Source organism: Sipha flava, unplaced genomic scaffold, assembly GCF_003268045.1.
Source record: "Sipha flava isolate LNK unplaced genomic scaffold, YSA_version1 231_pilon_pilon, whole genome shotgun sequence".
NCBI lineage: Eukaryota > Metazoa > Arthropoda > Insecta > Hemiptera > Aphididae > Sipha > Sipha flava.
The window spans coordinates 569,696-583,276 of record NW_020272868.1 but is presented as its reverse complement, the minus strand read 5'-3'; the positions used below and the strand labels follow the sequence as shown (position 1 = coordinate 583,276).

General features: G+C 29.9%; 2 protein-coding genes across 2 annotated transcripts in view; one reads left to right on the top strand and one right to left on the bottom strand.

Annotated features, from left to right (window-relative positions):
• LOC112683612 (FERM and PDZ domain-containing protein 4) overlaps nucleotides 1-2,195 on the bottom strand; it is an 81,725-nt gene extending 79,530 nt beyond the window's left edge. Inside the window, exon 1 of the mRNA XM_025554713.1 lies at nucleotides 1,360-2,195. Coding sequence (XP_025410498.1) covers nucleotides 1,360-1,496 — 137 coding nt within the window. The 5' untranslated portion in view covers nucleotides 1,497-2,195. The remainder of the gene's footprint in view (nucleotides 1-1,359) is intronic.
• A 9,247-nt stretch (nucleotides 2,196-11,442) lies between these two features.
• On the top strand, nucleotides 11,443-12,998 carry LOC112683629. The gene is made up of 3 exons (XM_025554738.1): nucleotides 11,443-11,977; nucleotides 12,040-12,176; nucleotides 12,492-12,998. The coding sequence occupies exons 1-3, from the start codon at nucleotides 11,443-11,445 to the stop codon at nucleotides 12,996-12,998; spliced, it is 1,179 nt and encodes a 392-aa protein (XP_025410523.1).
• The last annotated feature ends 583 nt before the right edge of the window (nucleotides 12,999-13,581 follow it).

Below are 13,581 nucleotides of genomic sequence, written 5' to 3'. Positions count from 1 at the left end.
TAGTTGGAACTAATTTCCAATAACGTTACGCGGTATACACGTTACATTTGTGTACATATCAGAACAAACAAAAATATTATGAATCGCACACATGCACATATTTTTAAAATTTGAAATTAACGAATCCAATTAAGACAGTTATGTTTACAATTAAGTTCTAGTGCTTTTAGAAATACTCCATAATATAACAATACGTTAATCGTTGGCATTTATTTTAAATACTTAAACAAACTCTTATATACGTCAATAAGTTATGAAACTTTATTTAATAAACTAATGTTATTAAATGTTTTGAAAACTAAATTTTACTTTCGTAAAAATATTAATAATATCGATAAAGTTACCTAGGTATCTAAATACACATTTCCAAACAATTAATGATTATTTTAATCACTATTTTTAATTAAAAATTTATATTGATAACATATTACATTATTATACAATACTCCCTTGGATTTGAACAAAAATACCGAGTATGTAAAAATCAATTTCTCAATAACGTAATGATTATGAAACAATACCATGTTCTAGAATCTTATTGAAAATATTGAAAACGCTATCAAATTGAAGCTTTTTAGAGATTATATGAACTAACTAGCGTTGGCATAAGAATTTTCCGAAATGGAATCATATTACGATGTTACACATCCAAATGAGTTTAATGACATCTACTATCCACCGAAGTCATATACGATTAGATAGTAATTCCAAATCTACTTATAACCATGCGCAATAACGGACACACAAAACGATAAGAAATAAATAAAATATTAATATTAATTTTCGTAGTTGATTTCGGAGGATCATAATCGTCACTTACAAATCGTATTCGTATAAGTGAACACAAAGTATTGGACGCGCGTAATATGCAAAATCGTAGTAAAACACGAATCAAGGGACGAAATTATAATAATAGTCGGTGTTTCCGAATCGGTTATACTTATTACGCGTTTTTTTTCCAAGAGATAAGCGGTCGAGATCCCGTACAGTAGACGGTATTTGTCTGTCACGTATTTTTTATTTATTTTTTTTTGTTCACTGGTTTTCAAACAATAAGTCTCCGGTAAAATGTGTCTGCAATGAAGCGTGAAACAAAACCAGCCATTAAATATGCAAATCCGAGTCTTACACTTAGGGGTCAGCAGTCGCGTTTTTATATATATACGCATACACCCGTTTACGCGGTTCAACCGATCGAAACATATTTTCACCAACATATTTCTTTCAAGTCTGCCGCGCAGTGTCCCCTGACCATTTGCTGGCATCCGAAAACTGATACAAAACGTCGGTATTCTTGATGTGTGCGGTTTCAACACGAAACGGTCCAACTATTCGCATTCGCGGACGGAGTCGACTTACTTGCAGTAGAAAAGCCTATTGTCGTTGGCCAAGTGTACGCTCCATCCCGGTATAAGCCTGTTCTGTATGGACTGTAGGAGATGTGACGTGTTTTTCGGGCCGAGCGTAGTACCTTGTTGTCCCTGCTGCAGCAACATGAGTGCGAATGTACCATCAACATGTCATCGGGCAACAAGAGCACCGCCTGTCATCCGGAACAGTCTGCACCACCGTCGCCGCCGCCGGCATGACGGATTGACGTTTTACGACAGGACGCGAGTTAACAGCGCGGGACTATGCGAGAGACGGTGTCGGTACTACAACAGCACTACGTAACTACGGGGGTGGGCTTATTTTACGTGAACAATAGTGACGGAGGAGAAGATCATGTTTAAGGACGGCGGGCGTGGGCGAGAAAAACCAAGGACAGCAGCCACTAACACCGCGTTGGACGCGAAGGGATCAGGAAACGAACGCTCGGGACAGGGCTGTGTACCCCGATCACGTCGTGCACGTCGAATTGAAGTTGTTAAACGTTACGCCACTGGCGAAATCCGAAAGGGACGGAGAAAGGTGGATGGGATGCAGACGAAGGGTTAGCGAAAGAGATTGAGTGAAAGAGAGACAGGCGACAGGCGGCAGTCGGCTGTTATTGTTATTGTTATTACTATTACTATTACTGTTATTATTGCGGTTACGTACGCGCTCGAAGGACGACACACGACGAGCGGCGTTTGAGCGGATAATGGCACTGCGCGCGCTATCACGGGAGGAACGCACACGTACGGACGCGCGCGCGCATGTACACACGGGCGCACTCACGCACACGCGCACGCGAACGAGGAGTCGGTATCGCGTATACGCTCACACACAAGCGCCGATGCCAAGGGTCAGTGCAGACCGGGGCGTGACTGGTGTAGTGGCGGCGGCAGCGGTCGGGCAACGTGCGCGCAGTGCGGCCAAATCGTCGGCGAAACAACGCCACTGATCGCGCGCCGTGCGAAAGCTCCGGCTCTCGGTGGAGGTGGTGGCGACGATGGTGGTGCCGCTTCCCGTCCCACCACCACCCCCCAATGAGTGCACGAAAAACTACGTGCACCATACGTGGATGTGTATCGGGCAGACTTAGGTAGTTTAGGTACGCACACGATGTACGTGAACGACACACTCCACGTACCTCAACCCCGCACGCTCCACTTTTCAGCCAATGTCACACCACCCCCCTACAACAGACGACCGTGCACCCCCCTCACGCCCTATTTACGGACGGTCACGCGCGACACCCTGCAGCATTCCGCCGCCATCCTATACCTGACGCTCGGCTTTTCGACCGACAGAGCAACGACGTGTAACGTTTTTGCGTTCGTTATACATTCAAACATTTTTTACGATTTTCCCACCCCTCGCATGCGTCTACTCACCCATAAAACATGTACCTAAACCACCTATCACCCGCATGTACTTAGCAAGTACAACTCACTCACCTTTCCGCTTCACCACTGAGCACTACTTATTCGTCCTCCTCAATCAATTAACATTATTATTATTATCATTATTATGATTATTATATTTTATAACTTTTCTGTGTGCGATTTATCCTTTTAAAAACCCCCAGCACCACCTTGCCACGCTTGTTTTTTCCTTTCCTGGAAGGAAAATCTCCTCTCACCCTCTTCCCACTAACCGACGGCTCGTTATCCCTGCGGAAAATACGAGGAAACTTTATGTAACGACTGCGTGTTTTTTATGCGTCCGTTTTTAATATACGCATTAAATATATTATATTATATACGTTCGAATTACACGGGCCAGCATGGCTGTTTACGCGTAATGGAAAACAATTATTCAAGACAAACGAAAAACATTCTTTGACGTTTTGAAAAATAGCGCATGAACGTTTCATTTTAGTCTTTGTCGCGTACTAACGCGTACACGTGTACCCCGTTCAATAATATAGATCTGTCAGAAGCCCTCTACCCAGACAACATAAGACTCATAATAACCTTTATTACTAAATCCAACCTTATCAATAGTATTTAATATGTAAATAATTTAGAGTTAAACTCATTGTTGCCAATGGCCATTGTTGCCGAGTCTTAATTTAAATAAAAAAAAAAAAATAATAATAATAATATAGAGATCTATGCACTAAACACTAATAATATAATATGATACATTATACAATTTAATTTCCAAACATAAATGGTTTATAATCATTAACCAGTATACTGTAATCATCACCAACGCTATAATTTAAGTCACTATATAAACTGTAAACTTGATTATCAAAGTTTAAATAAACTGTCAAAATTGGTCAAAACAATCGTTTGTTTGTGTCTATAGATAACCGAGTATTGATTTTAGAAATGTAATTATAATTTATTACGTACACGTGTGCAATGATTCTATCAATATTTTTTACTATTTAGTATGGAATAAAATAAAACGATAAATGGGATAAACCGTGACGTTTAGCAGTATTGATGTTTATACGCAGTTCACGGAAGAAAGGGGAAATTATTTTTATGTGGAATATTATTGATCTTGATTATAATTCAATAAAATAATACAATACACTTATTGGAAATATTTCTACAGAGAAAAAAAAGAAAACAATTATTAAAAAAACTTAAATATTAATTTTGATAAATCAAAGAATATCGGAAACGTTTTAATTTTTAATGTTTTTATAATAAACTTTTACGTTTGAATTTAAACTTGTAAATTATCTTAAATATTTTTGGAATCTTTGTATTTTTCACTCCATAACTTATAATTTTTTATCGGATTATGTAGATCTTCAAACCGAGACATTATATTTATATAGTTTCATATATGTTAAGAATAACATCATACTCGTAAAACATGCAGACAAGTTTAAATTAAAAAAAAACAACATACGCTGAGCATAATGTTTGCTGTAAACTGTTTTTACTCACTTCGTGAGTACCAATATTTTGGTTATTTTGTAAAAATTTAAGATAATTAACTATTCCAGTACACTGGTATCAAAATCAATTTAAAAACCCAATCGATTAGGAAGGAAATATACAAAATAGTTTAAGAAAATCATCAACTTTTTAAATTTAAACACGTTTATTCATAAAAATTTACATTCTTTAAATTCTTTACACTATTCAGCGTACGAACTTATGATAGTTAAAAATGGAGACAAAATATTTGTTAAAAAATGTATACGCTTAATTACATTTTTGATTTGAATTAACATTGAGTTTAAATAAATTAACATAAAATAAATATATTATATTATATAGTGGTGTTGGCATTCAAAAATTTATATAGAAAATGGAAATGCTTAATCTTATCCACAATTGGAAAAAATTGAAAATCCTAACGTTGATTTATAATTAGGAAATAATATTCCTTACTTTTTATTCACGATTTATAAAGTTTATGATGAATCGTTTATTGCATCAATACAACTGTGTTAACAAGTCGACTTTCTTTTGACTATAATACCTACTAGTAATAGATATACACTTTCCCGGTATAGTAAATTATTATTTAGGGATAAAGTATATCAATTAAAAATGAATTACCTACCAAAGCGTAAACATTATACTCTATATGTTATAACTAGGGCCCAGATTTCAATGCAAAGTGCATATTTTTATTGGTCATTTTATTGATTTGTGATGTATTTGTATTTGTTCGATATATTAAACAAATTTAGCCTATTCAAAATAAAATCAAAAGACAAATTATTTTCTTGATATTTAATTAGATATATTGCGTTTTTCCATACACATTGTCAATCTTTATTTTTCGATTAGGTTTTTATCTTATCTTAATTTATAATTGATTATGGAACGTCACCAGTATTCAGTCAAATAGTAAATAATCAGCTAGTTTGTATTACCTTGCAGACTTTGCCCGTATTATGTGTGTTTGTGATTTCAATGTATTTAATAGTGTGTCAAATAATATCCAAAATAAAAAAATTTAAATCATTTTTAGTCTTTTTTTCATATTTCATATTTAACCTATATCAAGACACCGATTTGTGGCTGTAACATATGTAAATATTCTAAAAAATGAAATAAATGTTAGAGAATCACATGTTTAACCGTAACCTTATAATGTTTACTATGGAATACTAATAATTGAACAACGTCCTTGCAGTAAGAATATTTATAACTATACATATAGGTATCATATGACACATATTTACAGGAAATCAATAAAGTATTGTTTTTTCATAATATTATTGGCACTTGAGTAGGTTAAGAATGTCGATTAACTTTACAGCCACAAATTAATTAAAACTGTAGTAATAAAACGAAAAATGAACAAATTAATACCTCATTATAATTTTCTTTCACAATAATTGCTTTTTATTATTTCTTAAATGTATAAATAAAAAATTTCAAACTTCAATTAATTGAAAAATTAATTGATATTTTTTCAAAATGTTGGTATAATTATTTAATATATCATGTACTTAATTAAAAGATAATAAAAATAGTCATTAATTAAAAATGTATTTTCATCATTATGTAAAGTATCAACCTGTATTGATTTTTAAAATTTAATTTACGGTTTTTAATATTAATTTGTTGTTGTTTATACATGTTAGATACCTGTGACCTATTTGTATATTAAAATAATAATTAATGGTTAAAAATATAACAGTTTACATGTTATTGATAATTTAATTTTTTGAATTCTCAACATTGTATAATATTGAAGACAACATGACCCTGATAAATTTTGAAAAAAAAAATTATCAAAATTAAATTTTTAAGATCATGTGTTTGCATCTAAAAAGGCTGGATATTTTAATAAAGAGGATCAAGTATACAACTTATTAATCAAGGTTCACTATAAACACAGTATGAAAATCGGTACATACTTCAGTGTAATTACGCCAATTGGCATTTTCTGCCTACACAAAACGGACTCTCAAAACATCAATTGACGTCATTCGTAGTGTTTAGTTAAAAAAAAAAATCTATTAAACATAAATCTCTTACTTATAATAAATAATTTTAACTATCTTAATCAGTTACCATAGGTTAACAATTATTTTATGTATTTTTATCATAAAACTATTAGAGATAATTAATACTATTAAAATAGAATTTTTATTTTGAAAAATTATACTTTGAAATATTGCAGTACCTACCTTATTTTATAAAAATATATATTTTAAATAAGTAAACATTATTTTTAACTAGTCAAACCAAACACATTTTTTTATACATTTAAGATATAATAAAATCAATATTAATTCATAATTATTTTTTAATTTTCTTAACATTGAAATGATAATCAAACTTTCTTCATAAAACATAGTTTTGAATTTTTATTGTTTTACAAAACAGTTGTACTTAATATTCATTAAAAGAGTTGAATAAAAATAACATTTATACGATTTGTAATGATCGCCCTAATATATCATTTCAGTTATTTCAATATATCTTAGGTTTAATTCGTGTGTGACTGTTTTCAGATATTACCAATAAACTCTCTAAAGAGAATGTCGAGATAGAGAAAACGTGTTTAAAGGTAAATGCTGTTATTCATATATGTATATTGTCTTAAAAAATATTGTTGAGCCTCCAACGCAATTATCGTTTTAGGAATACATTATAAGCATTTTTATAATGGTAAATAATTATATTAACCTTGACCAAGTCATCATACTAAATCACTGTACAATATATAGGAGTGCCATGGAATTTCAAAATGAAAATTGGGCGTAGTTATGCCTACTAATATTATTTGTAAAAATACTTATCATTATAACAATTACACAGTGTACAGTGTACAATGTTGTGAACTATATTGAAAGATTATCTTTAAATTCAAATTTTCTTAAGCAATAAATTATTCAACTAAAAGGAATTTCATGTAAAAAATTATTAATGTAATTAAAATAGTAAGAAAACGGCATTATTATTATTATTATTATTTTTTTTTTTTTTATGTTCTTATATACCAAGGTATATAAAATTTTGTGAAACATATTATATTTTAAATTCTAAATTCTTTTCAAATTATGGTCCATAGGCTTCAATAATAATACAATGTTATGAGTATAATACTTTTAGGGAGTTAAAACCATTATCTTATTAGTGTATAATATTTTTATACGAAGAATTTCGATTAAAATATTTACAGTAAATATTTTATACTATACCTTAAAAATGTAAGCCACATATAAAATAGATTCAAACATTGATGCTTCCATTGTAAATATAATCAATAAATAAATACATAATAATAATAATAATAATTATTAAACTACTTTAGAGATATCAAAAACTTTATCTTTGTATATTTACATTTTAAAAATGTTAGTTTAAATAATAATTGTTAAATTTTTGTCAATAAAAAAATCAAAAGATCGTTAAACAAAATTAATAGATTTAAAAAGTTTTATGCAATTTAACAATACTTTTAGGATCAATTAGGATAAAATGGTCCGTTTAACAAATAATTGTCAATTAAAAATGATTAAAGTATCTTGAATATTTTAAGTAGATAGGTACAGCTAGTAATAATTGATACTCGAGTGACCTCGACGACAATTTATACGAACGAAAATAATTAATTATTAATTTTCAATTTTTAGTTTTTACCATCGATACCTCAATATCGAATATATATATATATATCGATACCATCAATACCTGATAACATAATCAATATTTAGTACAGTTTGACGACTTAACTAAGCTTTAATATTTTTGTACATGAACTTATTATTTATACAATCATATTTTTACATTTTGAAAATTATTCATTTTTAAATGTTGGCAGTATGTATATATTTAATAATTCATATATAATAATACAATAATATTATAATGTAATGATGTGGTCAATTTATAGTGATAACTATTGAGTTTCCTCGTCAAGAAATGTTTTAAGCTCTGACTATTCAGTTTTATTTGTAATCTCTAGAATTTGAGATACAGAGTGTTCTATAAATAAATAAACATAGTTCAGTTAGGTCGTGATTAAAATATTCATATATTCGTAGGACATTCTATATATGGAATACGGAGGTGTAGAAAAAAATCGTAAAACATCTTTAGTAATTAGGGAAAATATTTATTAATATTACAAGAAAATAATATAAAATAGTTGTATGAAAAAAGATGCACGTGTCTTATAATAAATTATAGTTATTTCAATAGTATGATCCATAAATATGTATTCTACATAGATAAAGTGTAGTAAATATATTTAGTGCAACTGATTGAAATGATAATAAGTATGAGATTATTTTATTCTACGAACTACGATTTTTTGTCAAGTCATGACTATCTCTGTTTTATTTTCATGCCTTCAAATTTCGTTCAAAAATATCACTGTTAACATCATTAATAAATAAAATGCTCAAAAAAATTTGTGATTTTTGTCTCATTTTATGTAATGATTGTATTACAAAATTTAATTGTACATAGTTCATCGACTATTTTTTTTTTTTTTTTATGTAAACTAGTTATGTTTTATGGATTAATCATTAATTATAACTGTAAATGTATTATAATATAACTCCTTTTGAAATACATGTATGAAATTTGTCATTAATTCCTCTTACTAATCACTAATTAATACATCTTAGTATGCAGTAATTAATCATTATACACGATGTTAAATATCTACCATGCTAAAACCGACTATTTTTTAAAATAAATGTAAGCAACTATGATTAGGATTATAACGTTCAAACAAGTACAAGATGTAGAGTAAACACACATGATGCATTACGAAGTATAAATTATAATATATAAATCGATCGAGTTTATAGAGCCTGTACAATGTAATGAGAGAGAGATGTTAAACCTCCCAGAGAGTTCTTGTCTCCACGTACATACATAATATTTACAATGCTTGTTAAAAATTAAAGTCTTCTCTCAATTCCGAACTGATTTACATTATTCTAGATACTTCCTGTACATCGTATGAATTATGTTTTATAAATAATTTCTTAACGGTAGGTATATTAATTTGGTGATGTGATATTACTATCAATATGGATGTAATAGAATCATATTAAACAACGTCGTCCATAATTTTGATTTCCGACGCACAAGTAGACATGACCGTTAAATAATCATAATTGAATGCACGCAGCCATTTGAAACTGAGTCTCTTCCGTCGAACAGTCAGAGCCGCGTTAAACGGGGGGCAAGGGGGGGGAAATTGCCCCGGGGTGGAAAATTTTTTGGTGTTTGATGGGGCGGCAAATTTTGAGGATCAACATAAAAAAAAATATATATTATTATAATTTTTCTTGTATGACCATTGACCGTATAACTATAATACATTATTATTTCGTTCATAAATACCACGAAAAAGCCGCGGTCTATCGCTGCATGTCACAAGGTGATAAGAATTAAGAACTTGTACTAGTTGTACTGTTATCGTATAAACTATTTTCGATATTCCTGTACGTTTTCCTCAAAAATAGTAGGGTACAACTATGTATATCAATATATCATTATATTTTATCTCGATAATCGGCACATTACACTGTTAGATGTGCAAACATTTTTTTCAGTTCGACGATTTTTTTTTTTTTTTTTGACAGTTGAAATATTATTTTCACAACAACAAGAGTTATGTGCATTAATAATATTAATATAAAGTAGGTAATAATATTTTCACAACAACAATAATGTCAGACAAACGAATTAGATTAAGCGGCGCAGCATACAAAAAGGCGGCAAAAGAAAAACTAGAAAAGACCGATAATATGCTTAGAAAAATTCCAAAACTTCATTCATATTTTGCTGCTACAAATCCGGAAAAAGTATAATACGTTGTCGTACTTTCATACCTAAATTATACCATTATATTTCTTAATACTTTACTCACGTATAAATATAATATTATGTAATAGACGGAATCGGAATTATAGAAATATAGTCCAAAAAACATAGATAAAATAGGAAATAATTTAGATGGTGCTTATGAAGTTCAAACTAATCAGGTGGACGTTCAAAATGACAATGAACACGCAGAAGAAGGGACTTCGGCAAATGAACGACAGGTATTATTGAAAAAAATATTAATTTTGATCGGCACCTACTGATTATTTAATGTTACAATTTTTTTTTTTTTTTTTATGAATTTTTGTTATAAAACATCAAATGAATAATGATTAATAATATCATATGAATAATCAGCTAAACAATTTTATTCTTAATGCCAATTAATTTTTGAGTATAAATTTTAATATATAATATCTTTTATTCGATACGGAGCGTGGACCGTTATTCGTCGACCGTTAAAAATATACTGTTAATTTATTAAAAACTATAAAACTATTTTTTTGTTATTTTCATTCAAACAGTTTTAAAATCTCAATTATTTTTTCTACATAACCTAGCAAAAAGGTCAACTAATACAGATCTATTTTCAAAATTTAAATCGGGTCACTGAAAGTAACTAAATAAATCATTCTTTTTCGTACCGATTTTGAAAACGAAAAAAATTCAATAACTAAATTCAGTGACTTGTGCATGCGCTATGAGGTTGTTCTAGGAATTATTAGTCGATTGGTTATCGTAGTCGTTATCGTGATAATGACCGTCATTAGCCGGTGCCCGGCTAAACGATTGCGGAATCGGAAACTGATACAGAAATGTTTACCGTGACTCGTTTATTTGCTATATTGTGCTATAATATATAATATTTTAGACTGACTATCATTGGCTTTTGGATTTTGAAACGACAGATATACCTATTATTTATTAAATAATAATTATGTAGTTAATCGATATAGGTATGGTTATATATTTATATTTTAATGAAATGTATGAACATATCGTTATATTCGGAATATTCCTATATTTTTTTTTTTGTACGATTCCTAAATTAGACCCGTGATTTATTTGCATTGTTTTTTTTTACTAAATTTAGACTGAAATCATCAAAAGTTCTTTTCATAACGTTGGTCATGCATCACAAATTCCTTTATCCGACCCAGCAAAATGGAACTTCGATTCAGATTCTATTAAATTCCTACTTGAAAACCCTCCAAAGTTAGACTTACAAAATTAACAATTGGAAAAAACAAAAAGAATAATTGGCAATACAAGTAGATGCCTAACTCCTGATAATTTTATGAGAAAATTACAAAACGGTGAAAAAAAAATTAGAGATTGGATTGTATATTCTCCGTCCAAAAACGCGCTGTTTTGTTATCAATGTTTACTTTTCTCACCAAAACCAACGGTTTTTGGAAATAAAGATGAAGGATTTATAAGCTGGAAAAAGTGTAATGAAATTTTACATGAACATGAAACCAGTAAAAATCATGCTGAATCAGTGAAAATTTGGTTTTCTCGAATAAAAAAAGACTGTAGTGTGATTGATATAGAACTAAAAAAAGATATTGAAAATCAGACTTCTTATTGGAAAAATGTTTTACATAGAATAGTCGAGACAATTTCCTTTTTAGCATCGAGAGGCTTAGCTTTTAGAGGAGACAACCAGACTTTTGGTTCAAAACAAAATGGTAATTACTTAGGTTACTTAGAACTTTTGGCAAAGTTTGATCCATTTCTTTCTGCACACATAGCCAAATATGGAAATAAAGGAAAAGGAAATGTGTCCTATTTGTCATCAACTATATGCGACGAGTTCATAATGCTGATGAGTAATACTATACTAGACAAAATTGTATCGGAAATCAAAGAAGAAAATATTTTTTTCTTATAGTGGACTCGAATCCTGATATAACAACACATGATCAGCTCACAATTGCAGTACGGTATATTACAAAAGAAGACAAGCCTGTAGAACGTTTTCTTGGTTTTATGTCCTCTGTAGGACATAAAGGAACAGATATGGAATTGGCAATACTTAAAAAATTTTCAGAACTTAACATAAATTTGAAATACTGCAGAGGTCAATCTTATGACAATGCGTCTAATATGTCGGGTATTTATAATGGGTTACAGTCTCGAATTAAAAGTCATTCTACAACAGCATTTTTCGTGCCATGTTCGGCGCATTATTTAAATTTAATAGGGTCTAATGCCGCTGACACTACTCAAGAAGGAACAATTTTCTTTTTTAATTTCCAAGGGATTTACAATTTTTTTTCTGCGTCAACATATAGATGGAATATTTTATGTGAAATAATTAATAATAATTCAGATTGTGTTCAGATAAAAAAAATGTGCACAACTCGTTGGTCTTCGAGGTACGATGTTTGTAAAGCAATATTTAATGGATATGAACAAGTTCTCAGTGCTTTAAAAACTATTCGTGATGATGAAAGACAAAAAAAGGAAACTAGACATGAAGCCTCTTCTATTTATAATAAAATTAAGAGTTTAAATTTTTGTTTCATGATTTGTATGTGGACGCCTATACTTCAAAGATTTAATGCGACAAGTGTAACTTTACAATCTATTGATATTGATTTAGTCACAGTTGTAACATTATACAAATCATTGGAAACATATTTAGAAGACATTAGAAACAAATTTGACTTTTTCTTAGAACAAGCAAAAATAATGTCTTCAGAAAAATGTTTTTCCTGGGAAATTTCAAGAAAGAAAAAAAGAAAAAGGTTTTTTGATGAAAATGAAACTGCAGATGAAAAAGTATTGGAAAGTTGTCAAAAGATGAAGTGTGGAGTATTCTTAGTTATAATTGACCGATTAATGTGAACGAAAACTAGCTTACACTGAACTTCATAAAAATTTTGGTTTTATATTAGTCATGGAATCAATGGATACAGATAATATACGTGACAGTGCTAAAAATCTAGTAGAATTATATTCAGAAGATCTAGATAGTTCGTTTATAGAAGAAGCAGTGCAATTTAAATCAATTCTTGGTTTTTTTTCAACACAGGAAAAATCATCATTCATTAAGCTTTTAAAATGTCTCACTGATTTTGCACTATTGTCATCATTCCCTAACGTTGAAATAGCAATGCGTATATTTTGTTGTATGGCTTCAACAAATGCAAGTGGGGAACGATCATTTTCCGTATTAAAACGAATAAAAAATTATCTAAGATCCACTTTAATAGAGGAAAAAATGTCATCGCTTTCAATATTAAACATAGAAGATGATCTTTTAAAACATACTGATTGGTCAGAAATTATCCACCAGTTTGCAACCATCAAATCAAGAAAAAAATTAATATAAAAAAAAGTAGTAAAAAAAAGTAATAAATGATTATAATTTGACACATTTGGTAATTTTTTAAAATTTACATGTGAGATTTAATTAATAATTATAAAA